This window comes from Oryctolagus cuniculus, chromosome 12, assembly GCF_051225735.1.
Source record: "Oryctolagus cuniculus isolate XC-2025 breed Fujian yellow rabbit chromosome 12, ASM5122573v1, whole genome shotgun sequence".
NCBI classification, from domain to species: Eukaryota; Metazoa; Chordata; class Mammalia; order Lagomorpha; family Leporidae; genus Oryctolagus; species Oryctolagus cuniculus.
In genome coordinates, this window is record NC_142878.1 from 25610625 (window position 1) to 25630310 (window position 19686).

Below are 19686 nucleotides of genomic sequence, written 5' to 3' on the forward strand. Positions count from 1 at the left end.
AGCAGGTCTGCCTTTTAAAATCAAGAAAGCAAAACTTATATCAAGAATATCAATGTAGATGAAAGCTACAGACTCAGCACCGTCTGAAAGGAACTCAAGGTCTGGTGGGCAAAATTCCCCGAGAGTTGTAGAGGTATGGCCCAATAGCAAATACCTGAAGCGAAACCATCTTACAGCCTGGGTGGGCCTTGGCAGCCATAATGGTTGCAGACAATTTTAAATGAAAAGCAAAAGGAAATAAATACTTCAAAAATATTCTCAATCTCTCCCTTTTGCTGCTTCCTTCCCCCTCTGCTGCCTGCAAACTTTTGTTCTTTCCACAATCCCAGCCCCTTCAGGCCACCTGAACTTCTAGCTGCCACCACGCCCATCCCCCACTGTCTCCCAGTTTCTCCTCCTCCTGGGGTTGTCCACACTCTCTGCTCATCAGCTCTCCTAGGAGATCACTGCTGGGCTGTTCATCACCAGATCCATGGGCTCTGCCTGTTTCTTACTGTAAGCAGCTCCTTGTCCTATACTCAGGGTCCTTTACTCCGATGGCTTCAGACAGGAGCTCCATGCTGATGATCCACACTTCTCACCTTTTAAAGGAAGAGTCATCACACCACAGCTGCCCGGCATTATCCCTATTTCATCTTCCATTTTAATTTTGTCAGAATCAACATGTCTGAAGCCAAACTCATCCACCACTGCTGAAACTTACTCACTCCATGTTTCACTTAGTGGTCCTGCTGACCTCAGAGCTGTGAACTCTGCAAACCCAAGTTTATACTATGGTTTCAAGGAGGGCTCATGTTCACTATGGTGGCATCTCTAAACACTAATGAAACAACATAAGACAACCATCACATCACTACCATACCTATGAAAAAATCTGTTGTGTAAAAAGTACGTTTTGCATTTCCTCTTACGTTCCTTTACTATCAGTCTCATCTCACATTCCAGCCTAAAAGACTCCTCTCAGTCAAATCCCAGCAAAAACACTGCAGTGTGCTCCACCTAAGTGATGCAATTCAAAACCACTCCCTGATTGAAAAAGTTATTAATTTCTTAAAAGATTTTCTCTTTATAATTAATAAGTAATTTCTGGGCTAATACTGTGAGACTATACAAATTACAAAAAAAAAAAGTATTTCAACAGTTAACTGTCTCTATAATGTATATTTCATACTGTTGCCCAAGAACTTTCCCCACAATGATTTTAGAATCCATTGATATCTTTGAATAAATTTTGATTTTGGCCAGTGGGATCCTCTTTGAGTCATCTCCTGCATCCTTTTAACATGTTTCTATTTGTCTCTGAACATTTCCTTGCCTCTGGCACAAAAAATGTTTCAGGTTTCCCCTGCCTCAGAAGTAGAATTCGTCAGGACTCCAAGAAGCTCTGGCTCCTTCTAATGAGTAAAGATATTTAGAAACCAAGATCTAGTTGCTACTTGTGCTCATTGCTGGCCAAGGCATCATTGTTTGTAGACTTTTTCAGTGGACACTGCTAGAACACACACACACACACACACACACACACACATATATATATATATATTTGTAAATCATTGAGTTTACTTTACTCTGAAGAAATAGTCTCAATAGTGTGAAATTCAAAATGCACTGGTTATTTATTGCAGCAATTTTTGTAAACATAAAATTCTGGCAATAACCTAAATGCCCATATCTAGGAGAGTAATTAAATACACCAGACCATAGAACACCATGCAGCTATAAAAATGGAATACAGGAAGTCTTTATGAATTGATACTGAGTGATTTTCAGAATAGCCTGTTAAATGGAGGAAAAAACAAAGTATAGTGTGTTTTTTCTGTAAAAAAAGGAGGACATGAAAAAATAACCACATCTGTTCATCTATGCAACATAAATACAAGAGTAAATCACAAACCAATGAGATTAGTTACCTACAAGACATGGTGGAAGTAGGGTGTAAACAATGGGAGAATGGGCAGAGGGAGAAACTAGGAGGCTAACGCTTCTCTGAGTGTTGTTCTAACTCCTAGATTCTAACTCTTAGAACCATGGTAATGTTTCATGTTCTTCAAGATAAATAAGGAAAATTAACTAGAAAATAGGGAGAACTAAAAATGAAATGACAGCAGTCCCCCTACTGTCTGTGGTTTCGGTTACCCACAGTCCAGAAATATGAAACAGAAAATTTCAGAAATAAACAATTCATAAGTTTTGAATTACAAGCCAATATGAGCCATGATACAAGCCACTATAGATGCCATATGGTCTTTCTCTGTCCCACTCAGGAGACGCATGTTGCTTCGTCCAGCATACACACTTTATACTTTATATGCTGCCCACCCAGTATTCACTTAGCAGTCATCTTGGTTATCAGATCAACTGCCACAGCATCACAGGGCTTGCATTCAAGTACCATTATTTGACTTAGTCCTGCTGGGAGGTGAGGGTGGAAAGTTGAGGAGAATTAGAGCATGATTGCTAATGAGTATGAGATTTCTTTTGATTCCAAATGGCATTTGTCATTTCAGTCATCAGAAGTAGGAAGCCATGTCTAGAGACTGGGGGGGGGGGGGGGGGGGAGGCATGCCTGCATCTTGTGTGCTTTGTTAAAAGCAGGAGAAACTTTCCCAGAAGCACTCCAGCAGGCTTTCTGCCATGTGTCATTGTCCAGAATTATTTGAGCCTAAACCATTCCTTTAACATGAGGAACGAGGCCAAAGTCAAGATTTACTCCCTAGGATGAGAGAGTATATCAGTCTCTCATGATGGACACGGGCACCTGGAAAAGGACAATAAAGGTCAATAAAGCTTCTGTTACTGACAGCAAGGGAAGAAGAGTGACGGTAGTTATTGGGCCCAAAGCCCAAGGTGATAATCATATCTCCCATTTTCCTATTATCCTCTGCGAACACCTCATCTGCTAGAACAACCCAAACTCTACTCCCCTAAGATCTACGTTCTTAGTGGTCTTATCTTTATTGAGTTGCTGCAGTTTTCCACTGTCCAGTAATATAATAGACATGTGAATACTACAAGGCACTCGTGTGCATACCTGGGGTTCCAGACACAGTTCTCCTTATTCCCTTGGTGGAATGACAACCAGTGTCCCTGTAGTCACTTGAATCAATCATTCCCACGAGTACAGTGATCCCTTCTATGACTGCTGAGTCACTGGTCTGAAGCCATACAAAGGGTCAGGCTGTAGTTTCAGCTTCTCATTTAACAGCACTGTGACTGTCTTATTTGTGAAAATACCTGTCCCTGGGGCACTCTGGCCTTCAGATCACTAAGCCCAGAGTTGTAGAGACAGAACTGTAGACACAAAATTGTAGGGACAAAAATTCCTCAAGAAAGCTATGAGTAGTAACAGAAGAGTCACTCCTTCCTCTGCCCCTTGGTTCCCAGCCCATGCATTCTGAACATGGGGTGGATGGCAATATGTAATGGCTACTGGGTGAAGTCCTATACCATATCTTCCCAGGGTTTCTTTCAGCACCACAACTGGTGCTTTGGCAGACCGTTCCCAGCAGCTTCTGAGGGATGAGTCTGAGGTAAGAACAGTTAACTTCCCTCACAGCAAAAATTAGTTTCTTACTCAAAGGTAACATTTTTAATATACAATGATAAAATAAGGCATTCTATATGTCCATTAATTGTGGTACTAGAAGAAGCTTTCCAGGCAGGCAAAGTCAACTTGTATTTTTTTTAAAAAATATTTTGGGGCCAGTGCTGTGGCATAGTGGTGAGGCCGCAGTCTGCAGTGCTGGCATCCCATACGGGCGCTGGTTCGAGCCCCAGCTGCTCCACTTCTGACCCAGCTCTCTGCTATGGCCCAGGAAAGCAGTGGAAGATGGCCCAAGACCTTGGGCCCCTGCACCGGCATGGGAGACCTGGAAGAAGCTCCTGATTTCTGATCAGCACAGCTCCAGCCATTGCGGCCAATTGGGGAGTGAACCAGCAGACGGAAGACCCCTCTCTCTCTCTTTCTCTCTCTCTCTTAGCCTCTCTGTAACTCTGCCTTTCAAATAAAATAAATAATCTTTTAAAAAATATTTATTATTTTTATTTGTAAAGTGGAATGACAACAAGAGAGGGAGAGACAGAGCGAGAAAGAGATCTCCCATCTTCTGGTTCAGTCCCCAGTGGCTGTAATGACTGGGGCTGGGCTAGTCTGAAGCCAGGAGCCTGGGACCACATCTGGTTCTGGGCCATGTTCTGCTGCTTTCCCAAGTGCATTAGCAGGGAACTGGGTCAGAAGCAGAGTATCTGGGATTTGAACCAGGGGCTCTGATATGGGATGCCAGCATTGCAGGCAGGGCTTAACACACTACACCACAACACGGGTCCCATACACTTGTATTAGGAAACCACGAGGAAGAACGACTCTTCGCTCCATGAAACAAAGGCTCTAGAGTAACTAAACTGGCTGCCAGATGGTTGACTAGTACATCCAGACTGTAGGGAATAGGATCATACTGAGGTCTCTGCAATAGCCTCTCCTACAAGCAAGTTAAATACTTCACTGGGGGGCAGTAACAGAATAACACTGGGCAAGCAGCAGTCTACCCTTGTTTTACATTCCCCCTGCCTATAGGCTGCTAAGCAAGCACCAGAATGCTATCTGCAGGACAAACCATCTCACAGAACTCATCACTGAGATGTATGCCCTCTGGTGGGTAGTATTGTAGTTCACAGATAGTATTCTCAAAATTGCCAGAATGTGAAACTATCTCTCCCACTGCCTTCTTTATCTCAGCTCTTCTTTCCAGCTTATTGACTAACCTATTAGCTACTGTGCATAATCTGTATAGACCCATACCTCAGGACAACTCTTGTTCCTAACAAAGAGGACAGAAGCCCACTGGGAGAATTTCTTTTCATCACTATCTTTCAGGCCAACCCCATTATGAACTAGAGCCACAGTCCAGGGGCAATCTGCTTCAAGCTGGTACTATCATATCATGCACCCCATTAACAAACCAGGCCTGAACTTTTTCTTCCTCTGTGAAATGGCCATGGTATGGTTTGGGTCGGGGGTGGAGTGGGTGAGTAGCAAAGAAATAAAGGCAAATGCTATGGAAGCTTATCCATGCAATTTCCTTATGTCTTCCAGATCAGCTCAGGCAATCCCATTATACCTTTCCATGTGACAATGGAATTCTGCTGCCCAAGTTCAATTCATGATTGAGTAAATTAAAGAACTCCCAGTTTCAAAGAGCAGTTCATTTCACATAGTCACTTAGAATCCCACGGTCAGGTGTTTAGTTTCTAATCAAGTTTCTGCCAAGAATTGCCTTTCGAATGGAGAATAGCTATAAGCAGATGAGGGCATATCCTTATTCCAAAACCCTAGCGATCTGCACTGGGATTCCTCTGTGGGCTTGTGAGAGATTCTAAACAGTTTTGTTATTCTACACAGTCTTGTCTGCTGAGTCCTAAAGCCCAAGCATCAGAGCAGCTTGCGGCACAGCCTGGACCTCCCATAAGGCATTATGCGGCCCCAAGTCTCAGAAAAGACTGGTGGTCATACAAGGCACATGATAAAAGGGTCAAAGAGCACTCAATGTAGTATGTTGTCTTCAAAATCCAAATAAGGCAACCAAGTGCTGTGCATTTTTCTCTGAGGGAGATGACACAAGGCAGAGCACCAGACCTCCACTGGGTTATCTGAAAGTTCACTAAAAATGGCACGTCCCTGATCTGGGTCCATCTCTCTTCCTATAGTATAGCCTCTTTTAAAGTATCTCAGGTCGTTGATATTTTCTGTTCTCCACATCCAATTTTCTTAACGTCATCAAGGTAATGGACTACAAGTATGTTCTGGAATGTTCCTCTATCAAAGAACAGAAGTATTTAAATAGCCCTGAAGTAAGACAATGACAGTGCTTTCACAGTCATGTGAAGGCCCCACTCCTGGTTATTCCTGCTGATGAGAATTGAAAAGAAAGCTCCATTCTGGGTTTCAAGTCAATAGCTACATTATAGATGCCGAGGGCTGTGCTAATCTGTTCCAGTGAAGATCCCGCAAGTGAAACTACAACTATGATTGGCACCAAATTTGATTAAATTTTTAAAAATCCAGACTCTTCAAAACTAATTTGGCTACTGTACAAGCCAAACAGTTGAGTTAAAAAGGAAAGACCTCCACTTTTCAGATCTTTAATGGTGGCACTAAACTCTGTAATTTCCCCAGTAATGAAGTTTAATTTTGGTGTCTTACTTAGACATGGGAAGAGATGGGTGGGAGGAGTTACATTTGGCCATACCACTGATAGTTCCCCTTACACAACATAAACCTAATAGAAGGATTCTGCTACTCAATGTATCTAGTCTCAAATATATTTTGGGAATGGAAACCCCAAAATGGATCATCACTCCCACTTGTACCTATTATGAAATGAACCTGAATCAAGACTACATTTGATTTCTTTAATCTCTACTCTGATCACTTCTGGTGGCAATTTGAGACTGTAAGGATTAGTGTTCAAGACCAGTATCTATTCACCTCCAGAAGGCATGAGAGTTTCCTATTCCTTAGTTCATAACCACCCTGGTGAAAGGGCATAGGTCCCTCTGGAAATAGCCTCAGAAAGCATTATTGTTCATACTTGTCTGTACTAAAGACTCCTTCCTCAAAGGAATCTAATCTCTTTAGTTAAGAGTCTTCAGGGTTGTGAATGGGCTTAAGTCTAGGAATTGGGTATTATGTCTTGAATTTCTATTACAAGGACTAGATTTCTGCTCAACAGACCTAGACTTTTTCCACCTACCTATATCCAGTTGCACTTAAGCAGACTGATGGTTTCATTCATTCCTAGAGACTCAGGGGTCATCAAGTCACAACCACATATCAAACACCCTTCTTATTACTTCTGCCTGAGGGTTACCGTGGTAACTGTGCTGGCCATGTATTTGACAGTGAAGCCACATGGCATCTACCAGAATCTCAACAGTCCCACTAAAATCATGGGTTTCCCATTGTTGAATCCTGATCATCATTTTCAACCTGTTGAAGACAGTCATCAAAGAACTTTTCAAAAATATTTATATCGCCCCACTCAATTTATTAATAAAAGCAAACACTCATGGTGGTGGTGGTGTGTGTGTGTGTGTGTGTGGTGCTGGTGCGGTGGGGGGTGTCTGGCACAGCAGCTAAGATGCCTGCATCTCATATTGGAGTGACTGTGTCTGGTTCAAATCCTGGTTTCTCTACTTTGGATCCCACTTCCTGCTAATGTGCACCCTGAAGGCAGCAGATGATGACTCAAATACATGTGTCCCTGCCACTCATATGGAAGACCTGGATGGAATTCCTGGCTCCAAACTTCAACCTGGCCCAGCCCTGGTGGTTGTAGGCATTTGGGGAGTGAAGCAGAGGATGGAAAATCTCAATCTCTCTCCTCCTCTCTCTCTCTCCTCTCTGTGTCTTAGTGCCTTTCAAATACAATACAAATAATTTTTCTTAAAAAAGTAAATATAGTAGACTCCAAACAGGATGCACATAAAAGAGCAAGTTCAACAGTCCCATCTCCCTGAATCTTCAGATTCCTCTGTTTAAGTATATCCGAGACATTCTGGTATCTCATCATAGAGAATGTAAGCTATTATTAGGAATACGTTCAAGTAACCCAGGTGAAAGAACTAAATGTTCAAGTCTACACATCAATTTTGAATCTTGGGTAAGTATTTGGCAAGATTCTCTAACTTCTCTTCTCTAAGAGCAGACTTGTACTCCCATCAGGGCTTAACCGAAACTCTAGCTAACTCTTGTTCAAAGTTCCCAGCTTCCTTCATATCTGCTCAAATATATCTATCACATGTCACAGGGTCCCAGAAGTTCACCCCCAATGCTCTTACTTTAGTAGAACAGAACTAGTTTCTCATTTCATTAACATTGCAATTTTGTAGCCTTCACCTGGGTTTTACCTTCAGTCACAAATGCCCAGCAGCTGCAGGAGAAGATGAATTTCTTCAAAGAGACCAAAGAAGTTTTCTCATGCCTTAAGTCTGGAACTCAAGACTCTCTGTTTTGTCTTGACATCACTGTCTATTTGTAATAACACCACTGTCCTAGCAGCTGAGTACTGGCGATTGATCTTCCAACCCTGTGCCCCCGCTGGCATTCCATCTCGTGCCACTACTCATAGTTATTGGAATAGTGGTGATGCCACTCCATGCTATGCAATACCCCTGGTTCCATTTTCCTTGACAAGTAAGTTACCCAGTTCATCATCAGGTATGTGATAACATACCAGAAAGCCATTTCAAGGGTCTTTTTTTCTGAGACTACTTCCAATTTCTACAACTGAATCAATCACAGTTCTGGGAAGAAAAACCACAGAAAGATGACCTGGTCAAAGGAATATTTGTATAAACGAGAACAGGGGTAAGGCAACCCACACGGGATGTGAAGGACCCTGAGACAGCAGCAGTGAGAAGCCATTATCCGTGTTTCCTTGCAGGTGCAAAAGGAAGAAGTTTACTGGAATCCTACACCAGCGACACAGCTGTAGGACAGGACCACAGTTGGGCACTTTGGCTTCTTCTGCCCACAGCACTAGTATTCTTGGGGTACAGGCAAACTTTAGGCACCGCTTCTGAGCACAGTATCTATTACAATATGAAGAAACTGATAATGAACAGCATAAGATTATTTGTAACTCTTTATCTTCTCTTAGCTATTGAATTTACAAACAACCAACTTGTGGGCAGAATATAGAACCCTTCTACCAATTCTTTATAAGCTTTAATATAACAACCTGAGGACAAAGGTTAATAGAAACAGCTTCTTAACATATCTTAAGATCAATTCAAGCTGGATAAAAAAAGGGATGCGCCTGGCTTTCCTCACCTCTTCTGTTTAAAACTCCCATCATAATGACCTGATACTGACTCTGAATGAGATCCATGCTCTACTGCTATGCAGAATAGAATACAATTGTTCTCTATTTTGGATACCTGGTTCTTGCCTCAACAGAAAAGTGGCTCTAAGTAGTAACAGAAAGAAGAGTTTAATAATAATTATTTGAAAAATCCAACATTTAATTCATTTAATAAATCTATAGAGCAGTCAATTGAATCACAGTTACATCTGTCAAGTAGTTTTGTTCCAAGACTCATCGGCTTATCTTGCTTAAACTTATATGTTCCACAGACTAAAACTACTGTTCATATGTTCTGTCCTATCACACACTTAAAGATTTTAATTATCCATTTTCTCTTGTATAGTAAATTGTGAACCTCAGCTTTATAGAAGACTTAAAAATTTACGTCCCTTTTTTGTTTAGCCTTTATAAAACCAGAATTTAAACTAATACAGCCACTGATTACAGTTAGCATGCTATTGCCGAACTTTGAAAGAAGGGAAAAATACTGTGAAGTACAGAGCAAACCAGGATAGTTATATTTAAACAAAACTGGAAAATATTTGCATATCAGATAACATGAAGACACTAAAACTACATGATAATTAGGTTGGGCTGATGGACCTACCAAGCATTACTTCCTCTTACTCAATACTCTGTCATTATAAAATTTTAAGTTCTTAAGAAACTGTCCTATTACGGACAGTGATTTATTATTACATAAACTTAAACCTTAAAATTAAATGCTTAATTGTTTAAGTTACAAAATTAAATTTACTGTGTTTAATGAAAACAAATATGAATTCTCTTTCCAACCACGTAATGTTAAATCCACCAGCTATGACTTCACTGATCTTATTAAAATTAACTCAACCAGGACCAAAAAAAATCCTTCAGATTCTTTTGGAGTTAGTAGGAGTGAATGTTTTTCCCCTTAGCACCAGTTGTGGTACAAGAAAAGTAATGACTATAGCAGGCACATTTTTTAAACTACCATGTGAAATCTTGACTTTTTCCATGCTATCTGCCTCTAAGCTGATGGCCAAAGTGTATGGATCTGCCATTACTGGTAGCATAAAATATCTGCACTCCAGGGTTTTGCTGAAGCCCCAACCTCAAACTTTTACGGCCTAATTTATTTAAACCTTGTGTTTCAAGAATAACATGCTTAAAGGATTGTCAGATGGGTATTCACCTTGTCTCAAACTGAGCATTCAGAGTTTCTCCTTCTATTTTTTCCGCAGCCTTAACATCAGGAAACGATGTGCCTCTCTTGATCAGCGGGCTCATCTGATCTCAAAACAGTACAAAAATTCTCTGCTGCAGCCAATTTGTTGCCTTGCTCAGATGTCCTATCTTCCCTCTTTTTAACTTCAGAGCAGTTTCTTCACTTACTTTTTGTCCTACGGTTTAAATTTTCTGTGTGCTGCCTCAAATTCTCTGTGGACTAATACAGGTCTAAGAAAGAAGAAACGAATTTCTTACTAGAGAAAGAATCAACGTATCAGGCCAGATTTTCTTTTAAAAAAGAAGTCAATGACAGTAAACAAGTACTAAGACACCAACAGAACATTTGAAGAGATTTTTGAGTCATCGAAGTCAGAATATGTGCCCACCAAAACGAGTGCCAAGAAGCTCTGAAAGAAAGAACTGTTCTTCAACAATTTTTTCAATGCAGCAAACACACGGGCTTTGTCCATGGAGCATGTTATGTCTGGGCTTACTTATGTGCCCTAAATAACTGCCTTTGTGTGCAAAGCCCAAGAAAATCCATGTATCCCCTGTCCTGTAGAAGCCTCGATTTACTTTCTACATCATACAACTGGTTTCAACGACCAACAATCAGGCACCTACTTCCCAGGAACAGGGTTGAGGTGGGTGCTAAAAGCCACGTGCCAACATCTGCAATTTACTCTTTGGCCATTTTCCGGTCACTAAGGGCGCTGCCTGTTATCTGGCTCCTCTGTTAAACCTCTGCTGGATTCACGGAATAACTTCTGCAGCATACAGAAAGCTGGCAATTGAATCTCTATCTCCCAAGCCAGACTGGAACCGAAACTGCAAAAAACAACTTGTGAGAAAACACCGGCCCAATGACGTCCCTGGCTGCCTGTTCCATGTTCTGCGCGCTGCCAAGTAGTTTTAACCTCTCACAGTTGATAACCCTCTTCGCGACGCTCCGAAGTGCTGTACCAACACTTTCTAGGGTGTCAGATGGAAAACACCTTATCCTCTTCAAAACTGCAGATAAGGGCACCGAGATGTTGCCAAACACCACCTCCTGTCCCAGATGGCATCCAAGAGGGAGAACCAGAACCAGGCTCTGTGGACCCTGACTTGGTCGGAGCCCTCTCCCCCACCCCCCTGCAGAACTCCTGCAGCCACGAGATATGCGACAACCCAGGGCTGTGCCCAAAACGGTGACGGGGGCCGGGCGCAGCCTCCTGGGGCGGCAGGCTTTTAGCAACGGCTCAGAAAAGCTCAGCACCAGACAGGTTGTGCAGGTGTGCGGTGCAACCTCAAACTGGCACCACTGGGAATGCTTTGCAAAACAGGAAGGTGCAGTAGGGCGTGCCGCGGCTCGGCTAACTCGGCCCTCCCCGGGGCCCCACCGCCAGGTTACCCCTGGCCCGGTGCCCTCAACGTACCTTTTCCGGGTTGAACGTGGAGGGCTGCCTGCCCCTCTCGTGCCCACCCTTCTCCCTGCACCCGTCACCGCCCAGGTTTACCTGACGATTCTGGGGACGGTTTAACGGAGGCCCGTCGGCCCCCGAGTGCCGTGCTGTGCGGGTCTCCGGCGGCAGGAGCGAGCGAGCTAGGCCCTGGAAGGACGCGCCGGGCTAGGGGGGCGCGGCGGCGCGGCCGGGAGGGTGTCGTGTCCTCCGCCGGCCTCAGGGCGGCACTCTGGTCCCGCGGCCGGCGCGCTCGGGCGGGCCGCTGGGCGCCGACCCACGCTGGCCGGGAACGTGTCTCCCGGTGACGCAGCCCCGGGTGGGGAACGTGGTGCGGCGGCGGCGGCGGCGGCGACTGTACGCGCCTCGGCCGCCTCCGAGAGGGCGCGCGGTGCAAGCGAGCGGGCGGGCGGCGACGGCTGCGGCGAGAGACCCGGAGCGGCCGCCGGGGCCGGGGAGCAGGACGCGGGCGCCGTTGAGGGAGTGGGCACCCCGGCTCGGCGCTCAACAAAGAGTGGGGCCGCCCCCCTCAGGTACCCAGCCGGCCCCGGGCTCCGGCGGGCGGGGGAGGCCGGGCCGGGCAGTTCGCCGGCGGCCGGGGAGTGGGGGAAGGGCTGTGGCCCGAACGGGGCCGCGAGGCGCCGGGAGCCCTTCCAGGCTCGCTTCCTCAGGGCCCCGGGCGGGACGGAAGGAAAGGGGCTGGACCACGGGGGCGCGGGCCGCGTGGGGGTCGCAGCCGGCGACGCTGACCCGCCTTCGCGCGTCCCTCGTGCAGGCGGAGCTGCGGGCGGAGGCTCCATGTTGGGAAGCGGCGGCGCTCGCCCTCGTTAGCGGGAATCGGGGCGCGCCGCGGGCAGAGCCGGCGGGAGCCGGGCCCGGAGCGAAGATGGAGGCCCCGCTGCGGCCTGCCGCGGACATCCTGAGGCGAAACCCGCAGCAGGACTACGAGCTCGTCCAGAGAGTCGGCAGCGGCACGTACGGGGACGTCTATAAGGTGAGGCAGGCCGGGCCGCGGCCGCCGGGCTCCGGCCGCTTTCCGGCCGGGGGGAGGATGCTCTTATTGTTGCATCTTGGAGAGGAAGCGGCCAGGGTCCCTCTCCCTGCGTTCGGAGCACCCTCGAATCCCCTGCTGGTTCTCGGCGCCGCCAGCAAGCAGAGCTAACCACATCGTCGCAAACCACTCTTAACCTTTTTTGTGGTGTAAAGACTTTCAAAAGTTTATTTCTGGTTTTGAAGCGACTTTGAATCAGCTATGGAGTTGTCCGGTAGAATATTCTAGTGTCAGTGTGGAAAACCTGGAAGACAGTAGCAGAGAATATTGACGTTCAGGCATTACAAAAAAAAATTAATGGATGAGCTTGGCCAATATAAGTTTTTTTTTTGTTGTTGTTGTTAATGGTCCTGTGAAACCTGTTTCTTAATTCTAGCTGTAAGCAATCAAGTGTTGGGTGAAAATGATGTGTTTACAAACATTACTCCATGCAGAAAAGATAAGCTTTCCTGGCATAAGTTTGATGGTTTGTGTCTGGTTGGTGATTCAAAACCTACCATTAACTTGCTGGGTTTTTTCCTGCATTAGCACTTTCTCTGTTTGGGGTTTATAACATCCCATAACCACAAGTGGATAAGATCTACAGGTTGTGTTTGTGTGTGTGTCTGTGTTCACGCGTGTGCGTGCACTCTCCAGCCAGTGCACTTTCTGTTAATTTAAAACAAATGATGAGAACGAATTCCTCTTAATTTAGGATTTAAAAAACGTGGTAGAAAAGCAAACCAGTTGCCCAAGTACACTATGTTCCTGAAGAATCCAGAGGAAAGAGATTGTTGGAGATTGCCTTAGGCTTTTTGTTCTCTGTTCCAAAAAGGAAGCATTAATGTAACTCATGAGTATTAAGGGAAAGTTCCTCTACTTTTTGCAACAGCTTCTTGGTTTATTGGATTTGGTCATAGTTTAAGAGTATGTACACCATTCTTTCAAACCACAGGCCTGCACATAGTTGAAATGACTGTATCGTGTGGGTAATTAACTGGTAGATGCCTCTGGGGGGGGTCGCTTGTTTTGCACAGGTGGCAATAAGACAGGAAACATCCCCTTTTCCTATTTACTTGCTTTTGTTTAATTTCCTCTTTGTTAATAGTAACGATTCAAGGTGGTTATGATAGCTCTGGCACTGTTTAATTCTCTGAGATGAACTGCAGTGGAAGATTTTTTAATGTGAACAATGGGCATTTGAGTTATCTGTGCTAAGCACCCTTCCACTTGCTAAGTTGCTGATTTGTCTGCAGAGTCCCAGCTCTCTCCCTGTGAACACCTTTGAATGCAAAATGGGTAGCCAACAGAATTCTCTTTCTATGTAAAACTAGATCTGATTAAATTCCTAGTTTATCCATGTGTTACTCAGCTTGTGGAATGTTCCTTTAAAAACTGAAATTCCTGTTTGCCTTCTCAGTCCCATTTTTTAGTCATCTTTGTCTTATGTTTCGACATGCATTAGACTGGCTTAGATTATGTTATACAGCAGTCTCAATTCCAGTAATGGTTTTCTCCCTACTACTAGAAAATTTAAGGACTCTTTTTCCCTGCAGAGATCTCAAGACCACCACCTTTTTTCTTTATAGATAGAGCAACTAAAGCAATTTATCTGGAACAGAGTTTTATTCTTACCAGGGAAAGCACAGGTTGTATTGAAGAGGCAGTTAATGCCTGCCTCTTATCCTGATGCTTCCCTGCCCTCTGTCTCTCTGTGGGTCTCCTGAACAGTCAGAGACTTAATTTGTTACACCCCACCTTCACAACATCACCCCAACATATATATAGTCCCCTACCCTCACATTTGTGCTCTCACTTAGAGTATACTTACTGCATTCTAGGCCAGTCTTGGATTTGTAAATATCCTTAAGACAACCGTGTCTCCTCGTCCTTTGCTTTCTTTTGTTCTAGTTACCCAGAATCAGTCCCTCCCATTTCGACCTGTTGCGGTCCTGCCTGTCCATGAAATCCTTACCTGAAGGGCCTTCCCTCCACCTCTCCCTTCTCTGCTCCTCCCTGCCCTCATTCTGCTCTAACCCACTGGCCTGCTTGCTTTTCCTTAAATACAATAAGCAGCTTCCCATCTTGGGGCCTTTGTTCCTGATATTTCCTCTATTGAAAAAGTGTCTTCCCTTGGGGCTGGTGCTGTGGCATACCAGCTAAAGCAGCCGCCTGCAGTGCCGGCATCCCATGTGGGCGCCAGTTCGAGTCCTGGCTGCTCCACTTCCGATCCTGCTCCCTGCTACGGCTTGGGAAAGCAGTGAGGATGGCCCAAGTCTTTGGGCCCTTGCACCCTTGTAGGAGACCTGGAAGAAGCTCCTGGCTTTGGATTGGTGCAGCTCCAGCCGTTGTAGCCTTCTGGGGGAGTGAACCAGCAGATGGAAGACCTCTCTATGCCTCTGCCTCTGCATCTCTGTAATTCTGCTTTTCAAATAAGTGAATAAAACTTAAAAAAAAAAAAAAAGAAAAGAAAAGAAAAAGTGTCTTCCCAGACAACTACACGGCTCACTCCTTTCCTTCTTATTTTGCATCCTCTTCATTTTTTCTTACTCATTTTTTCTTTGTAGTTATCATCGTCTAACAATGTTTTACTCAATTTCTTCTTATTTATTTCAGTCCACTAAAATGCTTCGTGAGGGCAGGCATTTTTTATCTGTTTTGTTCACAGGTCTCTGATAGTACCTAGAATTATAGCAGGCACAGAGTAAGTGCTTTCTCAAAATTTGATGAATGAATGAATAATTATCAGTGATTATGTCAGCTAATTCTCTGAGCCTTTGCTTTAGATATCACAACACTAAGTTAGCACTTGAAATTTAAGAGGAGGTTCCTATCTGCTGGTTCACTTCCTGAATGCCCACAATGGCAGGGCCTAGGCCAGCCACAGCCAGGAGCCAAGAATCCGATCCAGATCTCCCAGTATGGGTGGCAGGAATCCAATTACTTGAGCCATCACCACTGCTTCCCAGGACCCACATGAGTAGAAAACTGGAGTCAGGAACTGGAGCCAGAGCCAAGTATGGAACCCAGGTTCTTTGTTGTGGGAAGCAGATGTCTTAACTGGCATCCTAAGCATTAATCCAAATAACTGCCTCTAAGTTAGCATTTAATACTATGTATGTTCCAGCAGTGCCTTTTTTGATTCCTGCATATGTATTTTTATTACAAGTTTCAATTATTTGAGTCTCTGGGAAAATATTTCTGAAAAAGTGTTTCATAGCCTATTATCAGTGTTCTTAGACTTAGGGCATTTTGTCAGTTTAAACCTCTTAATTTGCCGGAAAACATGGAACAGACTATAGTGCTGAATTTGTAAAGCTCTGGGTAGTTAAATTTACTTTGTATTACTACTTCTGAAGACCTGAAAATTCTAGTAAATTTTAGAAGTATTTTTCAATCTATGATATAAACTTATGAAATAATTATAGTGAAGAATAATGAAGATAAATAAGTCACTCTTCTACTCAATATTCTCACCTTTTTTTTAAAACACTTGAGGCATCTTATGAAGTAGGAACTTTAAAAGCACTATAGCTTTGAAGTTGTGAATTAATATTTTTTAAAGTTTTTTTAAAATTATTTTATTTATTTGAGAGGTAGAGCTACAGACATTGAGAGGGAGAGACAGAGAGAGAGGTCTTCTTTCCATTGGTTCACTCCCCAGATGACTGCAAAGGCCAGAGCTGTGCCAATCTGAAGCCAGGAGCCAGGAGCTTCTGGGTCTCCCACACGGGCGCAGGGGCCCAAGCACTTGGGCTACCTTCTACTGCCTTCCCGGGCCACAGCAGAGAGCTAGACTGGAAGAGGAGCAGCCGGGACTAGAACCCAGTGCCCATATGGGATGCTGGCGCCGCAGGCGGAGGATTAACCTACTGAGCTAGGGCGCCGGCCCCAATCTTTTTTGAAGTTACTTTGCATATTTTATTTATTTATTCAAAAGGCAGACTTAGAAATCTTCCATCCGCTGGTTCACTCCCCAAAGCCAGGAGCATTTTCCAGGTCTTTCCCAGGTGCATTAGCGGGGATCTGGATAGGGAAGAGGAGCAACTGGGACTCATTTGGGGAGCCGGCACCGCAGGCAGCTCTAAAGCTGCCATGCCACAACACTGCCCCCCTGGATTATTTTTGTAATCTTCAAAACTGCAGAGCCTTCTGAAGCTCCTGTCTGCTGTGAATCCTCAAGTGGGGAGCTCAGTCTTGAACTTGCTGTTCCCTGTGAAAGAAGAAGAGCAGTGTAAAGATTTTCTTAAACAAATGGAGTAAATATTGAGGGTGAAAACAGGAAGTGGTGGAGGGAAAAGAAATACAAAAGAGAAAAGGAATGTGGTGGATGATAAATGAAGGATTAAATTTCAACTAAGCAAATGTTATTTACTGTAAAATTTTAAATTTGCTAATGAGAAGGGGAAATCTGGAGTTACTTGTTGTGTCCACAAGTGATCTAGAACAAATTAGTATCATGATACAGTGCACAGTCAACAGTATAAGCTTTCTGGGCAGTCTTATCCAAATATTTGTATCAGAATCATTTCCAATCTAGATTCCAGAGAAGTTTCAGGAATTTTTTTAACCTTTTGTTGAATATAAATAGTGAGCAGTCCTCCTCTATTTTTTTCTGGTTGGTAATGAAAGTATGACATGTTTAGTTCCAGAGGGCAGGAACAGATAGCTGTCTCTTACATGTCACCGCAGTAGGCAAACAGGTAGATGCTCAGTGAATATTTGTTAAATAACCTGAATTATAAAAAGTTACCCAGAGATAAAATCTCTATAATTTAATATAGTTAATTCAGGCTTTTTTTCTTAAGTGCTTTAAACCAGTATGTTCCACAAATGGCTTTATATTTAATTTATTACTGGGATCATGACATTCTTTTTTTTACTCTGTTGGAATTACTAACATTTTCATCTACTGTTAAATATTCTTCAAAAATGCCAACTTTAAAGGATCCATTGAGTAAACCTTCATTTAATCATACTATTAAATGTTATTTCCAATTTAAAAATTTTTTGCAGTTATAAATGACATTATAATTTGTGCACAAACCTTTGTCCTATAGTCTTATCACTTCCAGTGGGGTCCTCTGGGTGGTAGATGAGCGGGTCCAACCTAATGAATCCCTCCTCCGTGCATGCTCTCCCTTTCTCTCCCTCAGCGGAAGAGTCACAACCCAGGAATAACTGGGCATTTTGAAGCGTACCCCAGGTTCCCATTGTGAGGAGACAATGCTTCTGTAAGCATTCACTCATTCAGCAAATATTTATTGAGTGCTGTGTGTTGTGTGTATTCTTGTATGGGGTGCAGACACAGAAGGAGAAAGTACACTACCAACAAAGAATACGTAATTTAGTCAGGAAAACCGGCAAACCATTGTAATTTGTTAAGTGCCATATTAAAAGAAAAGAGAAGTGCCCAACTCTGACTTGATTGGGATAAAGGAGGGGAAGGGGGGTAACAAAGAGGAAGGAGCATCAGCTGGATTTTGAAAAAAAATGTGGAATGCTTTCTAGGTGAAGGTGGGAAAAGATAATTGAGGTTGTGGGAATAGTATCTGCAGGCACCTGGAGGCTTGAGAAACCATGATGGCTTTTGAGGAATCTGTTATCTGCATTCTAGAGTTGTTGTGACCAAGCTCAACAGAGATGTCATAGGTAAAGAACTTAGATTATTTTCTGGGAGGAAAGACCAGATCATGAACTTTATATCTCACAATCTGGACTTTTCCCTGTGGACTGAAGAAACACTTTAGGGGGGAAATACTCATGGTGCCCAGGAGAGGTTATATACTCAATGAAGAAACTGGTCACTGGGTAATTCAGATGACAGTTAATGCAAGCCTAGTGTGGACACCAGACTAGGAGGTGAAAGAATGGGATAGGTTTGAATCGGATTAAGATGCTAACCAAAAATACCTGGTAATCAGTGTGTTTGGGCCTGAGGCGGGTGATTGATGGCATTAGAATTTCTGGCTTGGATGACAACATGGATTGTATCAACAGAGTTAGGAAGTAGCAGATTTGTGCGATCTGGGTTTTGTGTTTGCTTTTGAATGCCAGGCATTGGTTAGATGGATGTGTGTGATGGGTGGTAGGACATGGAGCTCTGGACTGGGGATACAGGTTTGGGAGTCATCACCACTTCATGGGTAATGCCTGTGAAACACAGGTGAGATCACCCAGGAGCGCTTGTAGGAGCGCTGAGGAGAGGCCGCAGTCTTAGAAGGGTATTAGACAGACTCAGAGTGAAGGTGTCGCTGAAGACATAGAAAGGTATGAGGAAGTTCTCTTGGTAGAACCAAAAGTTTAAAGAGCTCATCTGTACTATTTCCTGCCTCCATTCTCTTTCCTCTCTCTTATCAGTGCAATGAGGAACATGGATTGTCCTTCCAAAAAATGTGAATATGGGGTTTTGTGTTATTCTCCATTTAGTTCCCATCTGTAGTATAAAGTCTTAGAATAGCGTACCTTTAAGACCCTGCCTGTCCCTGCACTCCACCCATACTGAGCAGCTTTCAGTTCTTGATAAGTGTCCTTCCTTTTCTTATCTTCCTCTTCCATCTTCACTTCTCCTGGGGTTTCTGTTGAAACATTTTCAGGGAGGCCCTTAGAGTTGGTCATATGTATCTGCGATGTTTTCGTAGCTTTCTGTCCATTTTTTATCATGATGCTTACCATTCATCACTAGATGCTGCTAGATTCAAACTGCATGGGAATAGGGACCTTGTGCTTACCACTGAGCTAACCTAGCACAGTGCCTAGCACATAGCATGTTCTCAATAAATAGATATTGAAGGAGTGAGCAACATAGTTGTCAACTAGTATTTCCCACTCCACCCTCTGGCAGCTCCACTTCCCATCCAGCTTCCTGCATATGTGCCTGGGAAAGCAGCAGAAGGTGGCCAAAGTACTTGGGCACCTGCTACCCACATGGGAGACCCAGATGGTGTGCAGGCTCTTGGCTTCAGCCTGGCCTAGCCCAAGCCATTACAGCCATTTGGAGAGTGAACCAGTGGATAGATTTCTCTCTCTATCCCTCTCCCTCTCTCCCCCTTTTAAATAAATAAATACATCTTTTAAAAAAAAGCAGAGGTGTTGGCCGGCGCCGTGGCTCAATAGGCTAATCCTCCACCTTGCAGCGCCG

At 44.0% G+C, this 19686-nt stretch overlaps 2 protein-coding genes across 10 annotated transcripts in view; one reads left to right on the top strand and one right to left on the bottom strand.

Moving 5' to 3' along the window:
- The window catches only part of ATL1 (atlastin GTPase 1), a 79204-nt gene extending 67330 nt beyond the window's left edge, over positions 1-11874 (bottom strand). For 3 of the 5 annotated variants that reach the window (XM_089309725.1, XM_089309724.1, XM_089309728.1), the window contains exons 1-2: positions 11573-11706; positions 10039-10301 (exon numbers count right to left, since the gene is read on the bottom strand). In XM_089309725.1, the coding sequence (XP_089165851.1) occupies positions 10039-10133 (95 nt within the window). In that variant the 5' untranslated portion in view covers positions 10134-10301; positions 11573-11706. Of the gene's footprint in view, positions 1-10038; positions 10302-11572 lie in introns of all 5 variants that reach the window. The other 2 variants (XM_070053675.2, XM_017348282.4) reach the window with 1 other exon arrangement.
- MAP4K5 (mitogen-activated protein kinase kinase kinase kinase 5) overlaps positions 11851-19686 on the top strand; it is a 118788-nt gene continuing 110952 nt past the window's right edge. The window contains exons 1-2 of one of the 5 annotated variants that reach the window (XM_051822833.3): positions 11851-12048; positions 12291-12509. In XM_051822833.3, coding sequence (XP_051678793.1) covers positions 12402-12509 — 108 coding nt within the window. In that variant the 5' untranslated portion in view covers positions 11851-12048; positions 12291-12401. Of the gene's footprint in view, positions 12049-12290; positions 12510-19686 lie in introns of those variants that run through there. The other 4 variants (XM_051822832.3, XM_089309721.1, XM_051822834.3 and 1 more) reach the window with 4 other exon arrangements.